General features: G+C 43.1%; 1 protein-coding gene across 4 annotated transcripts; it reads right to left on the reverse strand.

Moving 5' to 3' along the window:
* Window positions 1-420: 420 nt before the first annotated feature.
* Window positions 421-22637, reverse strand: TERF2 (telomeric repeat binding factor 2). Of its 4 annotated transcripts, none has more exons than XM_075536822.1 (10): window positions 22179-22637; window positions 21982-22077; window positions 21117-21247; window positions 13959-14045; window positions 11811-11957; window positions 10589-10695; window positions 8041-8298; window positions 4749-4834; window positions 1999-2033; window positions 421-1593 (listed from the first exon to the last, which is right to left on the reverse strand). In XM_075536822.1, the coding sequence occupies exons 1-10, from the start codon at window positions 22570-22572 to the stop codon at window positions 1510-1512; spliced, it is 1425 nt and encodes a 474-aa protein (XP_075392937.1). In that variant the 5' UTR covers window positions 22573-22637; the 3' UTR covers window positions 421-1509. The 4 variants fall into 4 exon arrangements, with proteins under 4 accessions (XP_075392937.1, XP_075392935.1, XP_075392936.1 ...); XM_075536820.1 differs by having other exon boundaries at window positions 7909-8298; window positions 22179-22636; XM_075536821.1 differs by having other exon boundaries at window positions 421-1589; window positions 1996-2033; window positions 22179-22632.
* Between the last annotated feature and the right edge of the window lie 979 nt (window positions 22638-23616).

The following is a 23616-nucleotide window of genomic DNA, read 5'->3' on the forward strand; positions in this document are numbered from 1 at the left end:
CCTACCCGCTTGACTTTTACTTAGAAAGTACCACCTGATGAGAGGACAGCTACTGGATTCTAACTCGGCTGGGGAGGAAACCACAACCAGTAGCAACCACGTTGTTGGGACGGAAAGCCTGAGCAGGACAAACCCGAGACACATAGCTAATTGGTAATAAGGCTGGACAAAATTGGCACATTTTTAAACTGCAGTGCTGCTTTTCAACGTGCCTTCCATTCACTCACAAGTGAGAAAGGGGAGAATCTTTTTACCCCCAGAAAAATTATGTGCAGACATTGACAACGTAAGAGGAAGCGCCTCCAGTATGTCTGGAATGTGTGGCACCAGCTTGATCACTGTAGGTTGGCTGAGTGAGTGTGCCCATCTGTAGCTGCCCCCATTGCTGACATGTGCTGGGCTGTGATTAAACTACTGAAATCCGAGAGAAGCTAGACTTTAATGAAGGCTACAAGTTACAGACAGTAATTCTCATATTAAGAAAAAAAATACAGAAAACATTTTACTGCATTTTGTTGCTAAAAAGACAAGTCTTTAAGGATGTTAGAGAGCAAGCACAACACAGTACAAAAGGAGGAGGGCACGTTGAATTCCAGTGCAAGACACCAACACAGCACAATTAAGGGGAGTCAGGCAGAAGCCACCATTTCACATAGAATGGAATTAGGCATTAATATTTAAGGGTGTTTTTGATGGGGGGGGGGTTAAGCTTTAAAAGTCCAGCAATAAGGAAGAAAGTTGGTAAGGAAGGGGGAGAGAGAAAGGGGTTAGAGAAAAGCTAAGCTGATCTACAATCACCATTTTACAAAAAAACACACTGGTTCAACTACATAGGAAGCGAGGGTGAAACCTGCCTGTGCAGCCCAGCAAACACTAGGAGCAGATGCCCGGCAGTGAGGTGTGGGTGTGGCTGTCACGGCTGGCTAAAAGCTTCCTCACCGAGGACTCCTGATTCCACAAGGCCTGCTCTCATCAACTTGGCTTCATGACAAAGTTCCTTTGTAGTTTTTTGAGAAGGCCAAACTTTTACCTGGGACAAGTTCACTCCAGAAAATAAAACTGCTCACATTGCTGGTTTTAACAGGTCACAGAATCAAATGTGGCTCCTAAAAGACTCCGCCATTTCCTAGAAGGTTCTGATTACTGGGGTCTTAAAGTCAAGCAAACCACTAAAGAGGGAAGTAGTAATGAAATCCTGGCATGTATATGCAAGCTGTGTGCCTGTCTTCTGCCAAAGACATGGGGTAGGCTTGGCTTGACTTCTTCGTTCCATGACCTCCAAAGCACTGCTGTGGAACTGGGCCCGCCCTCACACAGGAGGTTGCCCAGTATTTTCATCTCGGCCCAGCTTCCAAAAGAAACAACAGATTCTCAGGGGGTGATTATTAGGAACCATGCTCCTGTTAACATTGTGGACCTAATGGCCTGTTTCAGATCATGCCAAGTCTTTTCATGGTCCGCCAGCGATCCTTAATCATCACAGCTGTTCTGTTAACAAATGGGTAGTTTTTAGAAATGGCAGCCCAGTTTCCTTCTCCATATTTCTGCACTCCAGCCTTGACCCACTCGCTTTCCTCTAGAGTCCACTTCTGTAAAAGAAAACCAAGACACATCACAATCTGCTGCCCACTCCTTCACAGCTTTTCCAAGAAACCCAGAGAGATCTCCTTGGAACCCCAAGGCCGGTGGGTATTTCTAGAGCATGACAGAGACACTTCCTGAACTGTAGACTGGGGCCTCTCACGGTTTTTAACAACGGTGCCATTTCATCCCCAACTAATAAGGACAACACACATCACAGCAATGTGTGACGTTCAAGGTTTAAACATCCTTAATTTTTCTTCCAGAGCATAATGATGTAGATGAGGTTAAGATTAAACAACCATCTCCAAACGGACTTTTAACAGGCACATGGAGAGCTTGGGACTTTGAGAAATGGGGACCATCTTTACCTCCTGTTTTACCCACCGTTGAGGAAAAAGAACTTTCAATTACCTGTTTTTTTGCTAGGCTGGTTATAGAATCATCTGGGTCTGGAAAACATGGAAAGTAGATGCATTTCAGAGTTGCTAACTTCACACAGACGAAACCAGACATGGAATGCACACAAAAATGCTTAGAAGAAAGGGCCTTGCCATAAAAATAATTTTCCCACCATAATTTGCAAGACATCATTTTACCCCCCATGAAAAAAACATATAAAGCCAGTGCTTTTTCAATACGCATTCAATGAATGTGTTATGGATTTCAAAGGCACACTCATACCACAGTGGTTAACCTGCTGGGTTGCCCACATTAAGGATGGTGGTTCGAATCCACCAGCCACCCGCAGGAGAAAGCTATGGCAGCCTGCCTCTGTGCAGAATATAGCCTTGGAAGCCCTCTGGAACATCGTCTAAGGGTCTCTGATTTGACATCTACTCAACAGCAGTGGCTGGGCATTTATTTATGATGGGTTTCAATTTCTTAAGCAAAACCAACATTGTTAAAAAAACAACATAATTTTCCAAAATGATTGCAGGACTGTGATATTTAAAACTCATGTAATTTCTTTATGCTAACTACTACTTTGAAGTAACCCTGCTTTATCCATGATCATTTTACATTCAGTACACCTCAACAAAAGAACCCGGAGCTACTGCATTCCACTCTCACAGCACATGCAAAGTCTGTTCAAGCTCCATCCTGGGGCTCAAACACCACATGCCTTGAGATTGTCTTGAGTGACCAGGAGGCTACAGGAGGGCACACAAGTGTAAAAGACATGCTATGTGTAGCCAATGTGTGCTGGTCTAAAATCCACAAGGAAAGTCAAAGTTGTATAAAACTTGCCAAAGCATCTGCCTGAGCTGATGCCACTGTCTCAGCAATGATTCCAGAACAGTGCAGGATCGTGGTTCAGGAAAACAATACTGAGGTTACTTTGAAATAATAAAGTACTCCAAACTATGTGGAAGCAGGTAGCTGCAGGTGACACATCTGGACACGATTGGAAGCAGATGTTTCTAGAACTCATAGCTTGCTTTTATATATTTAATACTATTTTTATTATTTTTCGGTTGATTTCCTATTTCCTGTGTGATCTTGATTGTGCCATCGATATTTTTGCCAATGCAGGTATTTTGTAGGGAGAAAACGTTTGAGACTGGCAAAAAAATAGCATTGTCTACATTTAAAAAGTCTTCGTTCTATGCTGGTTCCAACTGAGTGGCCCCACGTACAACAGAAGGAAACACTGCCTGGTCCTGCGCCACCCTTGCAGTGTATTAAGCTTGAGCTCATTTTATAATCAGTTGTCAATTCATCTTACTGAGTGTCTTCCTCCTTTTCACTGTCCCTTGAACTTAAACAAGCATGACATCCTTTTCTGGGGACTGACCCCTCCTGATTCAAAGGACGTGAAGTCTTCCTTGCTTTTAAGTACTCTGATTACACCTCTTCCAAAACAGATGTGTGGTCTATTTAACATCCTTCCCAAGACAATTGAAAAGCATCTATCCTTCAGTTTTCCTCATTCACTGTTCATGCATATGAAATGATTAAAATACCATGGCTTGGACCAGGTACGCCTTAGCCAGCAAGGTGACATCTTTGCTCTTTTGCAGCAGTTACCCAGAGTTAATACATCACTTGATTTCTTGGCCGCTGCTTCCATCGTTGGTGACTATAGAACCAAGTAAAATGAAACCTCTGACACCTGGATCACGTCTCCATTTAGCATGATGCTACTTGATGACCTAAGTGGGCGGGTTGTTTTATGTTGAGGTGTAATTCACAATGAAGGCTGTAGTCTGATCTTCATCAGTATGTGTTTTGAGTCCTCTTCATTTTCACCAAGTAAAGTGGTCTCATCTGCACGCCAAAGGTTGTCCATGAGCCTTCCTCCAGTCCCGTGGCTGCATTCTCCACAAAGCCCAGTTTCCCGTTGATTTGCTCAACATACAGAATATATGTGCATGGTGAGAGGACGGACACATCCAGACGTACACCTTTCCTGATTTAAAATCACACAGTGCCCCTCTGTTCTGCTTGAATGACTGCCTTGCAGTCGTATGGCTTCTGGAATTCCCATTATTTATTGTTATTTACACAGTCAAAATGCCCAGCTTTCAATCAAGATTCATCTGACAAGAGAATTAATATTCCTCATCCTCTTCTGGATCTGACTTGAATGTCTGGTATTGTATGATTAAAAGTTTTAAATTTTATTCAATGTTAAAAGCACACAGTGAGCACGTCAGCAGCACTTATACCAAAATTAGAACATCCCTGTGCAAGGAAGACATGCACATTCGTGAAGCATTCCATAGTTAAAAAAACAAAACAAAAATCTCCTTGCCATCAAGTCGATTAGGGCCCTATAGAACAGGGTAGAACTGTGGGCTTCTGAGACTGTTGACTCTTTAGAGGAGTAGAAAGCCTCATTTTCCCTGTGATCAGCTGGTGGGTTCAATCTGAAGTTCTTGTAAGTTCAACACCCAGTGCCTATCAGACTAGAATACCAGAGCTCCTTATTCAGTATTGCAGAATTTATTAAAACCAAGAATTTTCTTTAATCACCAAGTACTTCTAGTCTACCTTGTTTAATGGAAAAAGGCATAAAACTGCTCCTCATGAATCAAAATGAGGTCAAGAACCTGTCAAGCTTTCCTCATTTGGAGGCAGTTTCTGCAACATGAACATCTAACAATGACAAGCATGTATACTTTGGTAAGAGTCAAAGAAAAGTGAAGCATCTCCTAGCTTACTCTGAACTTGAAACAAGTCGTCTTCTCCCTTCCAGGTGTCTTTCTCTTCAACCCCATTTGAGTTGTTCCACTTGCTTTTGGTGGTTCTGAGGGGAGATCAACATGAAGAGGATGTAAAGCCACTGTCCCAAGCCCTGGGTTCCCCCTTCCCCCTGCCTCCAAGTGAAGTCACCGAGGCTCATCAGCATCCCCTTCCTGCATCACCCAGACTACAGAACCAGCTAGCATTGATTGAATACACCACTGCCCCCTCAAGTTTCAGTTTGTTTACACTCCGGAGTAGGTGTCAGCAGCTCTCCTCTCCAGACACTGCAACACTACTTGAGCCTCTTGCTTCCCAGCACTGCCCCATCACCATCTCCAGATGGGGCTTTCCCTTCCCCTCCCTTCATTTAAGCACTTTCACGAGCATCACTCAACTGCCACTGGCGCCTTCCACTGCTAAAGCTACCTGAAGGCAACTGCCTAAACTCACAGCACTGCCCTCTCCTGCGATGGCTTCCCGATGTGGAGAAGAGCCCACAGGCCTGTGTGCGAGGCTGCAGGCCACCCAGTCTGAGTCCAGTCCCTTAGGGCCTTTCCTCTCACCCACTCACTCCCTACCCGCCTGCTGTTCTCCCCAGTCTTCCAATGAACCCTGCCTCACCCCCACTTAAATCCTGTTTCATAGTCCATTTAGTCTGGGATGAGATGGCAGGTCATCACCTTTGTATGAAGCTCTGGACTTTCCTGCCTCTCCCCGTCCTTGGTATCCCTGCCAAGTAAACCCTACCCGCCCCGAAAAACAAGCACTCTCAGCAACAGCTCCCTTTACTATCCCTGTAGCAGCAGCCTTATACATTAGGAAATAGCTACTTTACCCATAACTATAAATTCCCTGAAGGCGGGGCCATGTACCTCCTAGCCTGCAGCATAACAGATGACCTGGAGAAATATTAGCTACATACTGGCATCATCACAGGCCTGCAAAGGCATGATCCCATCAAAGATTAGATTAATAAACAAGAATTCTTCCTGTTACTATGATATAAAGCTAAAAGGCCCCTAAAGAATGAAAAACTGCCAGAAGCCCAAATTACTATAGGGATTAAACTGATAGCTCTTTTGTACTCAAATTCAAATGTGTTTACCTAATTAATGACTGAACAGGAAACATCACATATACAATTGCTCCAGGGCAGAACATAACACAAATGGGACTCTGGAATTACATGTGACTAAGTGTATAAGGACTTGATAGGGTCATCTAGCTCACGATGGGTACACCACTAAGCCACTAGGGCTCCTAACTGACCAAATAGCTGAGATAGATGGTGGAATATTTTTAAAAAGAGAATCATAGCCCCAAATGTTTCTGAGAAATGAATTTACCTGAGGGAGAGGGGAGTTCCCATGAGATTTTAACTTTGGGTGCTTCTTTTAAATAAAGGTCTGAGTTACAGTTTACATGTTCTACCCCCTTCTCCAAGTGGCGGAAGAGAAAGTGGCTGGAAGCTCTCTCTGACCACTTTAGCAGTGCTCCTTCCTGTAAACACAGCATTCAGGCCCAGAACAGCGGCCTGGTACTTACTTGCCACTCCATGGTGAAGTCGTTCATGACAGTCTTGTCTTTCCCACTCGTGTTATATAGGACCCCAGTTTTACTCTGTGAGGTCTGAGTGCTGGTCAGTTTAGAATCAGTGAGCAACAGCCAACGGGGGTTGGCAAACTACAGCCTAAGCCACCTGCTTTTCAAAGTTATTGAACGAACAATGAATGATTACAAAACAGTGTAGAACAAAGATCCTATGTGGCAAATAAAGCCACATTAATGTAACCTATGGCTCTTACAGATTTATTTTTAACATATTTTATATATTTACTTATTTATTTCTACTTTAAAGAATAACTAGTTTAGAAGTTATTCCTTAAAGTAGAAAAAACAAGACTTATTTGGTTGAAATCTATTCAGATCTTGCCATGTGCAAGGTGATGTGGGAGACAGAAAAATCTATTTGCTGTGGCCCCTGTCCTTTCCTTCCTCCTTTGTCCACTTCACCTGTGGTTTTCTAGGCCCTCACTCCTCACCTGGCTCCAGTCTCTAACTACCCTGCCGCCAGCACAAAGCAGACAAGGGGTCACTGCCTGCTTCAAAGCTCTTGCTGGCACAAGCATGCAACTAACAGTGCCCAACAACTCCCACAGAGTGGCACAGATGCCAGCAGCTCTAGGAGTCCAGCAAGGCGGACCACTTAACAGGAGGGTGGTCAGGGAAGTATACACGATGGTAGAATTTCAAGAGGCAACTTGGTGTATGTGAAGTACAGGACATAGGTTTTCCCATCATGACTGGTATGGGTTAAAATCTCAAAGCTTCATTAGTGTTTCAGAATTAGGGCAAATAATTCCGTTTTCTGAGCCTTCTTCTCTAGAATGGGACTAAGGTGTCAGCTCCCAGCTTGGGGATTATACACTGTTGAGATTTAATGATAAAACCTAGGCGAGTGCATGGCTCCTAGAAAGCACTTTGTCAGCATCAGGCTCGTCCCTCTAAAGGACGAATGGGAATCTGACAAGCAGTGATGGAGATATGATGCTCCTATTAATAGAGAGTAGAAAAGGTCCAGTAGTAGAAACAAGCATGTTCCAGAGGGAAAGCAGACCGTTTGTCTGTAGGAAGGATCCACCCCAGAGCACCAGACGAGAACAAAAGTCAACAGTCAGGTTGCGGGTCACATGATAAAGTATTCTAACCATGGCCCCAGTGTTCCTAGCAGGTGATAGTAGTAAAAGATGCAAAATTACACATCAGTCTCTTTTAAGAGTTACAGTGTAACTTGGCCCAATCCAAACTTCCTGTAGCAAATGAAACCAGTATTTAGTATTCAGGACACACAGAAGCTTGCTAAAAAAAAAATGAGTGGAAGGCTCTGAAACAACCCTTCCATTCTCACTCCCGCCCTACTAGAATGCCCAGAAACTCGGGTTTAGGGCTTGAGAATCAGCAGAGATGGCTATGGCCCCAAACCCCACTCCCAAGTCACATTCTAGCCGTCTGAGCAAGAGTAAGGCCTGGGTGGTAAGTAACTCAGCTAATAGTTACTTCATTCTTGGAAGCACTGTCAAGCCCAACCAGGGTGAGCAACCAGCCCTAAAATGGCTACAAAGAAAGTCTTCATACTTGAGATTCTTCTCCCGAGGGAGAGGCTGGTTGGGAGCGATGGGCTTGGATGGTGTTACTGCAACGACCTCCTGGGAATTGTTGAGGCCTGGGCTGGGCTCGGTAGTCTGGTTGTCCTCCTCCAGAACCAACCTGCTTATTGTCATGCGTTTGGCCTTGGGTTGCAGCTCAGAGCCACCCTCCCCCTCCGCAGGAGCTGAGGCTTCACCATCTTTTCTGGGTCTCTTATTTTTGAGAGCTGGGGATGTTTGAGATGCTTGATTAGGAAGTACCAAATCCTTCTGGTCCAGTCTTGAGAAGGTTGCCTCAGAATCCTTTGCACTGGACAGGGCCTTGAAAGCTGCTTTTAGAGTCATAAACCCAATGGTGGTTGGAGTATTCTGTAGCTGCCTAAACAGACAGAAAACATACATACAGATATCAGTATCACAGGTGTTGATGTATGTCTGTCCGTCCATCCATCCATTCATCCATCCATCGAGCCACAGCTTTCCGCCAAGTGTGACCCTTAAATCAGACATGTGACTTGAGGAATCTCCAGTTTAAATAAAAAGGTAAGAAGGAGATTAGATTACCATAGCCGTTACTTTTAGCAAGTGTACCTCAAGGTTTTAATTAGGATGAGAAGAGTTCAAAAAGTTCGTGGAAATGGAATTTTAAAAATATACATGTATAAACTTTATTTCAAAAGATAACCATCCCTAGAGAATTAAGAGTTCTGGGAATTCAACTATGTCAATGTAGTCTTTTTTACATTATTAACTGGAGAAAAATAGACCCCTTTAAAAGAATTTTAAGATCAGGAAACAAAGCAATCTGAAGAAGCCCAATCAGACCACAAAGCATTGTGGTGGTGGTGAAGGGCTCTGGTGAAAAATGGCCAACTGTCTCAAAACACTCTCCAAGCAAGCAGATATTATTCTCAGGTCTTCCGGTACAACAAGTAAAACGGCTTGAGCAGTCCAGAAAATGAAAGACATTCCCGTTGCTCCCTGCTTCTGCTTTGACGGGACTACTTCCACCTCTCAGTAGCCAATGCTGACTGTTTTCAGGACCAGACCAATAAAGCCAGGTTTCATCTCCTGTTACAATTCTTCAGATAAATGGGTCAGCATCTTGATTTTAAAGCTCTGCCACTGTCTGAAGCTGATCTGGGTGCAACAGTTTGGGCAACTACCTCACTTTCAAGTCTCCACTCTACCTGCAACTGTCCTCTGTCAACCCTCATGTGACAGTAGTAAAAGATCGGTCTCTGTTCTGTCCCTTGTTTCTACAGGGCATTTAGGAACGGGACCTTGTACAGTCTTGAAAAATGATTAACTGCCTTTAGAAAATAAAGTCTAGCATTGCAAACAGTTATATATATTTAAAACCTTTTAAAAAGCTGCCACTGAGTCAAATAGTAGCCACCGCCTAGGACAGAATAAAACGACCCCTGTGGGTTTCTGAGGCTGTCGCTCTTTTATGTTTCTCCCAAGCAACAGTAGGTAGGTCAAAATTGGTGACCTTTCTGTTCTGATGTGTGGTGATGATTGAACAATCACAAGTTGTATGATAGGTGCTTGTAAAAACGGCCGCCCTTGGACTAGCAGCCCAGTCCGTAACCACTACAGCACTGGGGTCAGTCAGCTTTCAAAGGAGCCCTGGTGGAGCAGTGGTGTGCTGAGTGGGTGCACTCACTGAAGGGTTGGGCCTGCCAGCTGATCTGAGGCTGTTGTGGCAGTCTGCATCAGTCAAGATTACAACCCTGGGTCAGTTCTAAGCTGGCCTACAGGCTTACCAGGGGTCATAAGCCACCTGATGGTAATGGGCTAATATGCTTTAAGTGAAAACTGTTATGAGGGGGCAAACTGGCAGTCTGCAAACCAAACCCAGCTGGCAGATGTCTTCTATTGGCCTAGCCCAGTGTTCCCGAAAGTGGGTAATACTGCCCCAAGGACGCTGGAACAATCCAGGGGTGCTACAAACACACATGCCTGCAATTTCTCCTGGATTATGGGCGATAGTACATAAGTTTTTAATTGCCAGGAGGATGTCGAGTAACTTTTTCTTCTTTTCTCAAAGAGGGCAGTAAGCCAAAAACAGTTCAGGAACCTCTAGCCTAACCTGTGTGGATTTTTTTTTTTTTTAATTAGACCAACAACATTCAAAAGCTGAGACATCTCACACAAAAACCTGAATTGGAGTGCGACATCCTTGGATACAGAAAGCAACACACGAAGCTGCAAGAGCAGGCTCTTTCTTTTCCCATCGCCTCACTCTCGGCCATCTTATCCTCTGTCTACTTCCCTGTACTTTCCTGCTGGGTCCTCCACTGGATCCCTATTCTGGTAACTGGTCTTGAGAATCTAGTTCTTAGATCTGAACACTGCTTCCTGAATGCATTAAGAAGTCAGGCCCAGAAGAAACAACAGAGTAGATATGGGGGTGGCAAGGAAAAAGGATCTTTGAGTGTACCAGCCAGGCAAGTGCTTCTCTCAGCCAGCCAGCCCGTCCTCAATAATCTCACTTTCCCAGGGTTGCACTTCGTAAGTCCCGGAGTGGCAGAGTAGCAAATACCTCAGTAATAATGTCAGCAGGCCAAGTCACTGAGACCCTGATTCTACTCCAAGGAGAGTGTTATGCTTCCAAGTGACTGCACTAGCATTTCACCCAAATGCCCTTTGGGGATCTCTCTCACCTTTCGGATTCTCTGAGCTGCTTTTCCACAGACTCTGGTGCTGGTTTTTTATCTTCCTTCGCTGTGTTCACGGCAGCAGACTCCGATCTCAAAGTCCTTTTGGCCATCTTGAAAAAGAAGAGTGTCATTACAAAGTCAAAGTGTAGACTCATTCTCTGCTGCTTTCGACCTGAGCGCATGCAGTAAGCCACCAGATCACATAAAAATACAATCTAGGCAAACTGGAGGAGACTGTATCCAGGAAGAGCCCTTACAATTGTCTCAGACTGCTCCCCTCTTTGCTTTCTCAAAATAGAGTAGTACTAACCATCTTGACATGTCAGGAGTTCTCTAATCTTTCCAACATATAATAAGTACGTGATGACTCCACATTTCCACTTTTTCTTCCAACCTACCAATCCTATCTATCCCTGACCCAGGGATGGCTATGGTGGACAAATTCAAAAAATTTACTTTGGGTTAACTAGTGAATACGTATATCGTCTTCCAGTTTAACTTCAGAATTGGCAATGATTATATTTCCACAAATGTGATTTGCTTAGTAACAACTGTTTGGAAAGTCATACCATACAGACTGCCCTTAGTAGACCAAACTCACGCTAACACTGATTGCTCACCTCTAGCCCTCTGACTTAAGATTTATAAATTTCTAGCCAGACCAGGACATTCTACTTCATGTAAATACATATATTCCACTTCAAGAATGCATGTCTGTAATGCCTGATCCCTTAAGACCGGACAGGTCATATACAGGCAGGGCAGGTTATTTTTCAGTTACCTGGAATGCAAAGGAATGAATCCGAAGCCAGGCTCAAGTATTAGGATCCTGATGCCCTAAATAAGCTTCTAGACAGTTTTTCTCCAAAGCCTTGGCTTTTCCCAGCTAACAGCCCTGCCATGCCAGGCTACTCTCTTTTCCCCAAAGCACACCTCACATTTCACCTCCTTTGGGAACCAGGTCAATTACCAGTGAAATCCTACTAAATCCAACAGAGTGGGTTATCACATGTACAGAACATGAAAAGGTAGGGAACCCAAGTGGGCCCCTTTCGCCTCTGCCAGGACCTCTGCTCCGACATAGTGAGACATTTAATTAAAGAAAGAGAGTGACTGTAATTCAGTCTGTTTTCACACGTCCCTCTTTTCAGAAGCTCCGTTTCTACTCCCTGCACATGCTCAGGGACACACAACAAGGAAGGAAGGAAGGGAAGACTAGGCCCACCGTGAGGAGATAGGGCTCTGAGTGCTCCAGGTGGCTCTCCAGGAAGCGCAGCATCTTCTGCTGAAAGGTCTCGTAAGAAAAGTTCTGGATCACTGGGTGGCCCACATTCTTTTCTCGGATAATGTTCAGGAGATCAGTTCTTAGCTTCTAAACAAAGATCAATATTTGCAACATGAAGAAGGTGAACTCAGTAAAAACTCAAGGGCATACAGTCAAGAGAGAACACTATCAGAACTGGTGCCACACGGCTCACAGGAAGGCAGGGAAGCCTAAGGCAAAGGACCACAGCACCAGACAAGACACAAGTAGACTTCCAATATTCATGGAAAAACTCCATTAGCTTTTAATCCATGGACTTTAAAAAAATAATAATTTTAGTGGGGGAGGGGGAACCTTACAAATCTTAAAACAGTCATCATTCAATTCTATCAAGCACACTTGTACATATGTTGCCATAATCATTTCCAAAACATTTTCTTTCTACTTGTGCCCTTGGTTTCAGCTCCTCTTTTTTTCTTCTCCCTATCCTTGTGAATCCTCAAATCAATTATATATTATTATTATTTTGTGTCTTACACCGTCCGTTGTCTACCTTGACCCACATTTCTGTTATTCGGTCCCCCTGCCCCTATATATCCAACCTTATGATCCATGCCCCCCCCCCACTTTCATGGTATCGCTGCTCCCACTACTGTTCCTGAGGTGTTTATCTGTCCTGGATTCCATATGTTGAGCTCCTATCTGTACCAATGTGCATACTCCAGTCTAGCCAGATTTGTAGAGTAGAACTGGGTCGTGATAGTAGGGGTCCATGAACTTTTTTTGAAATTCCTTGTGTAATGGTTCAGGCACAGTAGATTGCTGTCATGATTAAAAAAAGAAAAAAGGTCCCTGTGCATTAAAAATACTGTGTAGAATCTGCTATGACATGTATATGAGAACACGAAAAATGTCCATGTGTATGTCTATACACACTCACACATCTATTTTCTAGCGTACACAGACTATCTTTGAAAGGAAAACAGAAACAAAAACACAGGTTGCTTCTGATGAAGGGAGAGCACAGCCAAGGTCAGAGGAGAGTATCTTCACTACACGTGTGTTGAGCTTTTAAATTCTGCATTATACATGTTTCACCTCTTCAACACTGAAATTTAGATTTAAAAAGAAAGAAAAATAAATGGTGGAATGTCAGTGACAGCTTTTCACTCCAAGAAACTGAGGTGTTAATTCTGCATCAAGGCAGATTCTCAAGTCTGAGGAATTCGCATTTATGTTAAGCAAAATTAGAAGTATTTTTTAAAAAAATCATTTGTTCCCTAGCTTAGCATCTGGTGCTGATGTTCACTTAATGTTTGTGGAGGGGAGGTCAGATGCTCACAGGCATCTTCCCTGATGGCAGTCCCTGCCAGACTGCTGTCTCCCCACATCACAGGGGTGGGGGCCTGCGACCATTAGCTTGGCTCCTGTAGGTGGAGTTTATACCCCACTGATAATGGTCTCTATTAGCTGAGCCAGGGAACAGGCCAAACCTTATCTGTGATATCCAAGGTTAGGCTGCCATCCCAAATCTAGGATCCGCCCATCTTATCACATGTACACCCCCAATCCCTCCTCTTCCTATTGTGTATATGTCCCTAGACCACCCCCTCTCATTACTGTATTACCTATAGCACAGTCCCTTCCTGTGACATATATCCTCACCTGTAATTGGGGGGTTTGCATGTCCCCAGAGAATATAAAAAGCCTGGGCTAGCATTAAACTCTCTCCCTCCACATGTACCATCAAGCGGGGCTGAGGTGAGCTTGCTACCGTGAATCGTGTCTGACTCCATTTCTTTCAGTACTTCACTTCTCTCCTGCTCTCTGTAGCTTTACTATGATCCTTACTTATTACCGCTGTACAGTTGCGTCTATCGGACCCGTGATGATGTGTTAGGGGCTGGCTTCCCCTGACAAATGTTCTATCACAATCAGACAGAAATGAGGCAAACAAATGATTCAAGGAATTCATCTCATGGGAAATAAGTTTGTGAAGCCAATCTAACAGCAAATCATCTTTGGATATGAAAGACAGTGTGAAAGGTATGATTGATTTCCACAACAGGCCCGACAAAAGAACCCTTGTTAGCAACAAAATAAACTTACCTGAGTTGTGGGGTCCTTGGTCATATGTTTCTTTAAAATTTTTGAAGCCTTTTCAAATTCTTTGTTTTTGATACAAATGATGACAGCCTAGGAAACAAAGGAGTTAGACGTCGTTATAATGGCAGTTGTAATCAGTATCAAATTGCAAACTAAACTACTAAAAGTATTTTCTGAATCTCATATACTCAAGTTTGCTCACATTATGCCAAACTTAGATTTAAAAGCTAGCACGACTCAAGAATCGTGAAGGTCCCTGTGCATACAGGTGAGCTGCATGTAATTTGTTCCGTGGCATTTTAACATTACATTGGATTTTTAGGAAAAATGGCCCAAGCAGTAATATCTGATCCCCTGGATTATGGACCATTTGTCTATTTTCAAGTACTGCACATACTCAAGTATAAGCCGACCTGAATATCAGCTGAGGCACTTAATTTTACCACAACCGCATTAAAATGTGCTGAAAAACTTGGCTTATGCATGAGGAAACACAGTAGGTAGTCCTATGCAAAAGTAGACAGGATCAGTCAAGTCTGCTTCCTTTAAGTTCACAACTGGTAGTTTTGTGTAAGTAAACGCTTTGATATCACTTGGGGGTGGGGTGCAAGATAGTTGGGGGTCAGGGCGGGGATATCCTTAATGTGCTGAGCACAGAACTCTACTTCCATTCAGAAATGTCCTGAGGCCAGATCTGCAGAATACTCAACACTGCCTCTCACTGCAGTAACCAAGTTGGCAACTGCCTTCCAGTGTGCAGGGGACAATCGAGCCCCAACTGGCTGGTTCCCCAGCTCAGCTGTAGGCAGAGCAAAGAGGATGACGTTCCAGGTAGAATGAGGGTTCATCTAAAAAGATGCCTTCTACAAAGAAGCCCTAAAAGAATATACAGAAACAGCCACCAGACATTTTTTAAAAGGAAATTTTATGCACACATTTGAATGGAAAGTTGTAAAGTACACAGAATTATGTAATAGAATAAAATGCCTTATAACCAATCTCAAAAGAGAGAGGTAGACAAATAACCTTTTTCTTATTTTTTAAAGACCACATACCATTATTAAAAAAAAAAAATCAAGAGAACTTTCACACACAGCTAAGATAAAAGCCCACACATACAAAGGTGAAATTTTTTACAAGGAAGTATGTTCAGGAGATAGAGACAAAAAAGGGGAAATAGCAAGGAAGCCCAGTAAGTGTTCACTTTTGGTGGTTCCAACCCTCACAAGCCAAAGAAGAAACTGGTATTACGTGCTCTTGAAGAAGCAGTTACAGTGGCAAATTTCTGCTGTTCAGAGACAATATAAGACAATGCTTGTTACTGGAGTCACATGGCCATATTCATTGTTTTTGGTAAAATCAACTGTACTTATTTTCTTGAAGTTTCACACTTTTCAAAAATTATGTAGCTTCTATTGCAATACTTGAAAAGATGTCTTTAACTTGGTGGTCAAGTCAGTTTGTACTCATTGTAGCCTCACACACAAGACTTGGGAAAGTTCACAGCAAGATGGGATTGAAAAGAATGAAATTCTTGCACAGAATTCTGTACTCCCCCGGAATAGAATTGTTGCCAAGGCCTGCGCCCCCTTTATGATCACCAGTATGTTTGAGTCTACTGTTGTAGCTATTGTGTAGGTCACCTCATGGGGGGGGGGGGGTTCCTCATAGCCCTTTCTTAGGCACTTCCATTGATGACATAAGAAAAAGTGAATGTCTTGGTTATGTAGTGCTGCTAACACATCACTGACCTTTCAGTTGGCAGCTTCTACAAGCAGGATACCCTTCTCCCGACACTGGCTCCTCTCCACTGTATGTCCAAAGTACGTGAGATAAAGTCTCACCTTCCTCATTTGTAAGGCGCATCCCAGGCTGTTACTTCCAGTACAAAATGTTGGTTCTTCCGGCTGCCCGTGTAGATTCGGTATCCTTCACTAACAATATCTCCTCCTAGTGTTGTGTAGCTAATGGTGTTTTACTTCACCAATGTCAACCCATGGCAAAAATGTTAAATTATGATGAAGTCCAGTTTATCGATCTTTTTAATACATCGTTGCTTTTGTATGTAAGAAAAATTTGCAAAACTCCAGGACATGAAATTATCTCCCATGTTTTCTTCTAAAAGGATTTTGTGGGGGGGGGGAGTTGGTTTTTTGTTGGTTTTTTTTAAAAAACAGAGTGAGTTTATTGAAAGGGGATGCTTTGGAAAAGAAAGCTTACGGGTCCTTAGTCAGTCTAAAAGACCTGGAAAAACATGCTAGACCTTATAATGGCTACTGGTTGGACTTCCCCCTGAAGGCTGGTTTTCTGGTGTGTCATTTCTGCTGTTCCTCCTCCTCTCAGGTTCAGCTCATGACAGCACTCCAAACTTCATGCTGTGTCCTCCTATCGGAGCCAGTAGTCGGTCATTGTGCGGGGAGTGTGAACATCTTATCTTCCTCCCACCGGCCTTGTCCTCCTCTGGTCCCATTTGTGCTAAGGAGATGGTCCTATGTGCCGCCGCCTTCCTTTGTGGAGAGGCTTGGGAGGGTATGTGGGGGAGTCTCTCTCCACTTACCACCTCTTTTGTGCTTGCCATTTTGTCTTCTAAAAAGTTTATAATCTGACATGGAAAAGAACACTCTCACTGACCTTTAGTTAATTCCCACTCATAATGAACGTACACTTAAAACTCACTTGAGTTTATATGTTAATTATTTTTGTGTGTAAATGCCTGATTGTACCAATACCACTTGTTAAAAAGACAATGTTCCATTGAATAATTTTTCTCATTAAATTCTTTGCATCATCAAAAATTAATCCATCGTATTTTCATAGATCTCTTTGTAGACTTTTTTCTGCTCTACCAATATAATAGTTGTTCAGTCAGCAGTACCAGTCACAGCTTAGTAGCTTTATAGAATTTTTGAAATTTAATACTTTGGGGGGAAAATACTTGGAGTTTTCCAACTTTGGTCTGTTTCAAAGAATTATGTTTTCCCTTTGTGTTTTCACATAAATTTTAAAATCAATCTGTACTTGTAGAAACTCCTATTGAAATTATGACTGGAATTGCATTAAATTGACCTATCAATTAGTGTTACCTTAACTCTATCAAGTCTCCGAATTCATGAACATAGTATATTATATATCTTTCCAGTTATTAGGTGGTTCCTTTCAATAGCTTTTTTTATTTTCCCACATATAGACCTTGCATATTTTGCTAATAATATATATAACTATTTTTTCCTTCTCTTTCCAATGTTTTCACTTCATTTCATATTGTTCATGGCTAGTATATGGAAATACAATTGATTTTACTTTGTTATTCATATATCTTACAATCTTAAATTTGAGAGCTACTTAATTTTTTTTTTTTTTTTGCTTTTGTAATATTTTATGGCAGCAGTTCTCAACCTGTGGGTTGCAACCCCTTTGGGGGTCGAACAACCCTTTCACAGGGGTCACCCGATTCATGATCGTAGCAAAATTACAATGAAAATAATGTTATGGTTGAGGGGGTCACCACACATGAGGAACTGTATTAAAGGGTCACAGCATTAGGAAGGTTAAGAACCACTGTTCTATGGGATAAACTAGACAATCATGTTATCTGCAAATAAAGATAATTTTACTCATTCCATTGCAATCTGTATCTTTTTTGTTGCACCGGCTATGCTTTCCAGTATAAACTAAATGTAGTGAAATAGACATCCTTACCTTATTTATGATATTCAAGACAAAATCATTTTGTTACTATTAGGTATGATGTATATGTAGGTTTTTTCATATGTTTTATCAGGCGAGGAAGCGCCTTTCTATTCCTAGTTTGATAAGTGTTTTCTATCACAAACCCATGAATTTTTGTAGACTTGTACTTTTCTGCATCAATTGATTTAATCATCTGTCATATGTCCTTTTTTTAATAAATCATTTTATTGGGGCTCATACAACGCTTATCACAATCCATACATACATCAATTGAGTAAAGCACCCTTATACATTCGTTGCCCTCGTCATTCTCAAAATTCGCCTTCTATTTGGGTTCCTAGAATCAGCTCTTTTTTTTCCCTCCCCCTCCCCCCATATGCCTTTAATAATGATTGATTTGCACATATTGAACCTGCATTACATTCTGGGCTTCATTGTCTCCCAACTCTGCCATACACTTCCACAACTGAATCTGTATCCACAGCATGGTGGCAGGAGGGTAGAGACTGAAAAAAGCAACAAGGATTTGCCCCAAGTTCTAGACAATCAGAGCTCCTCTATAGGAAAGGGTTTACCTCCTCCCCAGCTGCCACGGGCATCTCTGGGCCACCCCTACTGCCAGGGAGTCATGAAGCAGATGAGGGGGAAAGTGGCTGCTTGCACCTGTGAACACTTCCAAGTTTCAGACTGCCTTTGAAAGCAAACATAAGCAGTTTCCAAATGAGTAGTTTTTGTTTTTTTTAAATAGGGTTCTTAGCAGGTAAGCACTAGTAAGAGTTTCTGTTACTAGTTTATCCAAAAAGAAAATTCCAAGCATAGATATTTCAATATTGGTGAGCTTATTGGGAAAATGCTAGAAAAGAAATATTAACAAAAGAAGAGAAAGCTAAAACTCAGAAGAAAATTTAAGCAGCAGACAAAAACAAAACAACAAAAACCTCAAGCAAAAGAGATATAGGCTATTCTGGAAAGTAGCAATGTTCTAAACACCTGAACAAAGCTCTCTGTTTCAACAACTAATGTCCTAAAGGAATGTGTCTGGTGTGCCAGGCCCCCAGATACGAAGAGCCCCTTCATTTATAGAACCAAGGTCATACCATAGGCCATTGTTCCTAAAGAAAATCAAAGTGCTATTACCAAAGATTCATGAAAGATGGTTGCCGATAAAAAGCGCAAAATAAATGTTTCCCCAAGAACATATTGTATATATTCTTTCCCTATTTTCCAAAGGAATCGGACAATTCTTAGTTGTGAAGAGAAAACCCATGTATGTGAGCTTGCAGAAGCAGGTCACAAACTTTTTGTCTCAAGACCCCCACAAAAGGCTACTTTTATGTAGATTATATAATATTAATACTAACTGTATTAGAAATACAAAACTGAGAAAAATTTAAAACATTTATTAGTTCATGAATAAAAATAGCAATAAAACTCATCATATTAACAGAAATAACATTTTTATGAAAAATAACTTTTCTAATACAGTTTAATGAGAAGGATGGCATTGTTTTACATTTTTACAAATCTTTAATAGCTGGATTAATTGCAGATAGCTGGATTCTCATATCTGCTTCTGTATTCACTCTGCTACAACATATTGTTTGGGATTAAATAACTTCAGAAATTGAGGATTTTCTTCCTTGATTCTACGCAATCTTTCTTTGCCAAGTGAACTTCTCATACTGTGATACATGAAGTTCTGTTATATCCCTGTAACTGGTACTTGCCCGTGAATGCTTTTCTAACCGTTCACAGTGATCATTCAGAAAATATTGGTTAAGCAATCCCACGTGTTGACACAATCATTAAGATTTTTAAAGCCACGTTTGTCAATATCACCACTGATATTATCAGAGGTCTTTCGGGATTGAGAAGCTGTCTAGCTCATGAATATAAGTTTTCAAAAATTCTAATTTTCACAAAATATCTTGAATTTGACAATGGGCAACAAGCAGTGATTCTTTTCACTGAAGGGATAGGCCCTCTGTTAATTTTCAAGGAAAAAAATGATCAAAAAGCCAAGTCTGAATAATCATTGTTCATCAGTTGCTCTTGAAAGAAATACTACCTAGCTGAAACTCAAACCTCCACACAAGTCAACCAGGTTTGGACATAAATGCTGCAGGTATACTCCCTATTTCACCATACAAAATACTTTCTAGATGTTTACTCAAGGATCTAGATTTAATTAAAATGATTACTTTAATCATTTTCACTGCCTCATCAAAGACATTCTTATTTGAAAAGGGCTTTGTTTAAAAATTGCAAATGTGTGATTATGAAAACTACAGCCATTACTAATAGCCATTACTTGCCAAACCTACTGCCAAGGAGTCAAGTCTGACTCACAGCAGTTTTATACACTGCATAGGATTCCCGAGCCTGTAAGTCTTTACAGGAGTCAACCACCTCATCTTCCTCCCTCAGGGAGGCTGGTGGATCGGAACTTCAGGTCTTGTGATTCCGTTAGCAGCCCAATGCCAAGGCCACAGGGCCACGAGTGTTGTGCTTTTTCGGCTGTCTACAGGCACCAACAATGTTAGCCATGGTTGTTTTTGCACCACCAATACAAATGTGAATTACTACAAAGGTTAATGTTTTGTGATACACAGATTGCCCTCAAAGACCTCCTGCCCCCTGAGAGTCCAGAACCCACATAATTGAGACTTCAGACTTAACAAGTAACCTATATGATACACTTTAAATACATTTTTACAAGCCACATGGAACCTAATTGCCCCAAACATGACCATTTCTAAATGTGAAATGTTAAAGAATGAATGGAAGAGCCAATAAAGTATCATTTAATAACCAGAAGATCAGATCACTGTAGTAGCCAATCTCTAAGATGGCCCCCAAAGATCTTCACCTCCTGGCATATCTATGCTTTCTTTAGCTGCAAATCAATTGTGTGGAGCCACCTGATTCATGTCACAGTGATAGTCCCAAAATCCTACCCTAGTTTTTTAATTTTTCTTGGTTTCAAGAACACTGCCTAGGCCAGCTTCCTGTCTTTGCTGCTTTTCTACAGGACTGATATTCTGAGAATTCCTCACTGTATTCTCCGCGCTCAAAGGGATTTCCCCCTAGGCCTCATGAAAACAATCAGAGGTAAACACAGTCAATCTACACCCCCATCCACTGTCCTAGGTTTACTATAAACCAGATAATCAAACCTTCAGCCCACAGTACTCTGGAATGGTGCCAGTACCTCCAAAATGCCCATTTTCAATGCACCCCCCCTCTGTCCCTACCCAAATTCTCCTATTGTGTTACCCATCTTGCTCAATAAAGCTACATGAACATACCAAAATCTCAGTGGCTAAGCATGGATAATGACCTGGTTTAAGAAACATCTGTTTGAGTACTGTATGAGCCCAGCTTTCCCTCTACTCCACAGAAAAGATTAAGCACTAATATACTCAAAGATACGCATTGTTTGTCAAAAGAGAAACAAAACCAGATCCTTACAGCCTCCTTGACCAGTTTTCGACTGGACTCGATCACCGTCTCTGTCAGTGTAAATTCCGTTTTAATCATCTCCAGCACATTGATAGCTGATTCCAGTGGTGTGAGTTCAGCTTCCATATCAAAGGAACAGTCTAGGGCAAAGAGCGCAGTTTCCACTTTAAGCAATTTTTTACGACACAGAAATTTAGGTTTCATATATATATTGTCTATATGCAGATTTATGCAAATATGAAATATCATTTAATGTGCTGAACTACAGCAAGAGGCTTACACTCTTGGATTTCAACTGTTGGAAGAATGGGAGAACAGGGGAGAAGGTAAAAAATTCAAAGAATAAAATCAAAAGGAAAAAAGAATAAAATCAATTTAAAAAAAAGAATAAAGTCAATGAATGTAAAGTGACCATCTTTTAATAATTCCCAACACAGGTACAAAAGAAAATCATCTTATCTTATGTCATTTGCCTATCCAATTCCAAGATAAACACATCCTCCTCAGGTTTGAGTGGTCAGAAACTAAAAAGACAGTTTGTAGACAGCTTATCAAGTTGAATTCTGAAACATGTGCCCAGACAGACCCTGGAAAATAGTCTACCTTGGTGGGAAAAAAATAATCCACCTTAACACGGCTCATCTTAGATAACAGAACAGCTGGAACAAGCAAGAAACAGGTGGGAGGGAAAAAAAATGCGGCCAAGAGACACTTAGCCTGAGAACAAACAGAATGAAAACGGCCACTGCGAAGGAAATCTCCGTAGCCCATCCTCAACCGGATTCCTTTTATTCCGGATCCAAGTTTGAAAACAACATACCCTCTAGCTCAGCAAGCCCAATCCGAAAAACAAAAAACACACAAACCACCTTACCTAAATTTTCTCCTTCTTCAATGCGCGACAGACACTGCATCACCCGCAGCAGCCGGGACACCGTGTGCTCCTTCCCCAGGGGCCTCACAAGCAGAGCTGGGAGAGAAGGCACGGTTGGCCGGCGGCCGGCCCGGCGCGCCCGCTCCCCGCCGCTGCGCTGCCCCGGCGCCCAGCCCCCGCCGCGTGGCGGCCCTCACCCTGCATGATGTCCCGGATCTGCCTGAAGTCCCCGTAGCGGCTACCGCGAAAGGCCCGCAGCGCCTCGTAGAAGTAGAACTTGAGCACCCAGCGGTTGACCGCGGCCTCCAGCCTCGCCTCCCCCGCGCCCCGCTCCGCCGCGGCCCCCAGCCCCAGCTCGTGGCGCCCCCGGCGGGCCCGCCCGCCGCTGCGGGAGGCCCGGCGCCCGGACGACCGCCCGTTGCTGTCGCTGCTCCCGCCTTCTCCCGCCATCGCGTCGGACCGCCGCGCGCCTTCGCCGCCGGGCTGCTTCCTGGGCTGTGACGCCGACGGGTCACGCACGACGCCCGTCCCGGAAGCGGGGCCCGCCGTCCCGGCTCCGGCTCCGGCTCCGGCTCCGGTTCCGGCGGCCATGATGGGAGAACGTTGTTCGGACCCGCTTCAGGGCTTTTGGGAGGGAAAGGAATGTCGCGCCCCCGGCCCCTTCTCGGCCTCCGTAGTCCCTGGCGCGTGGGCCGCAGAGCCTGCTGGGAAACGTGGGGGTCTGCGCGCGTCCCTCTCGGTGCACGGCCCGGGCTGTGCAGTGCACCTGAGCGTCGCTTACCTGAACTAACTGAGCCGAGCGAGAAAGGCGAGGCAGTAGAGATTTACAACCTCGGAAACGTGTGGGGCTGTTCTACTCCGTTCCGGAGGACAGCTGTGGGGGGTGGGCGAGGTGATGGACTGTCCTGATGGCGCCGTGGTTAAGCGCTTCCCGGCCGGACCCGAGGAGCTTGCAACCTCGCGCCAAGCCTTCCCGGGGGTAGAAAGGTGTGACAGCCTCTCTAAAGACCGGCCCTACATGATCTCCTGGAGGTTTCCCCCGCACTTGAGGGCACGTGTGTAAACATTAATTTGTGCAGCTTCTTAAACACTTTTAAAACTGTGAAATGAAGCATAAGTGAAGAAAAATTTGTTGATTTACATGAAAACAAATAATTACAAAGTGGATGAGATCGAGAAACAATAGACCAGCCGCCCCATCTCTAAATGTGAGACAAATATCATTTGTCAATGATTTTCATCATTTCCAAAACATTTTCTTTCTACTTGAGCCCTTGGTACCAGCTCATTTCCCCCCCACTCACCCAACCTCCCTCATACACCCTTGGTAAATTTATATATAGAGGGATTTTTTTTCATGTCTTACACCGACTGCTGTCTCCCTTCACCCAGTTTTCTGTTGTTTGCCCCACCTGGGAGGGGGTTATATATTGATCATTGCGATCGTGATCATTTCTCCCTTTCTCCCCCACCTTCCCCTTACCCACCTAGTATCACTGCTCTCATTATTGGTCCTGAAGGGTTTATCTGTCCGGGATTCCCTGTATTTCCAGTTCCTTATCTGTACCAGCCTAAGGTACAATTGGGATCATGATAGTGGGGGGCAAGAAGCACCAAAGAACTGGAGGAAAATTG

This window comes from Tenrec ecaudatus, chromosome 18 (assembly GCF_050624435.1).
Source record: "Tenrec ecaudatus isolate mTenEca1 chromosome 18, mTenEca1.hap1, whole genome shotgun sequence".
NCBI classification, from domain to species: domain Eukaryota; kingdom Metazoa; phylum Chordata; class Mammalia; order Afrosoricida; family Tenrecidae; genus Tenrec; species Tenrec ecaudatus.

Bases quoted from the DNA above. Each gene is read 5' to 3' on its own strand.
- TERF2 (XM_075536819.1), bottom strand. From the start codon at position 22,572: ATGGCCGCCGGAACCGGAGCCGGAGCCGGAGCCGGAGCCGGGACGGCG. The intron at 11,958-13,958 runs GTAAGTTTATTT...ATCTTTGTTTAG, and splicing joins CCAAGGACCCCACAACTCAG to AAGCTAAGAACTGATCTCCT. The intron at 2,034-4,748 runs GTAAGCTAGGAG...CATGTTTTCCAG, and splicing joins CGACTTGTTTCAAGTTCAGA to ACCCAGATGATTCTATAACC.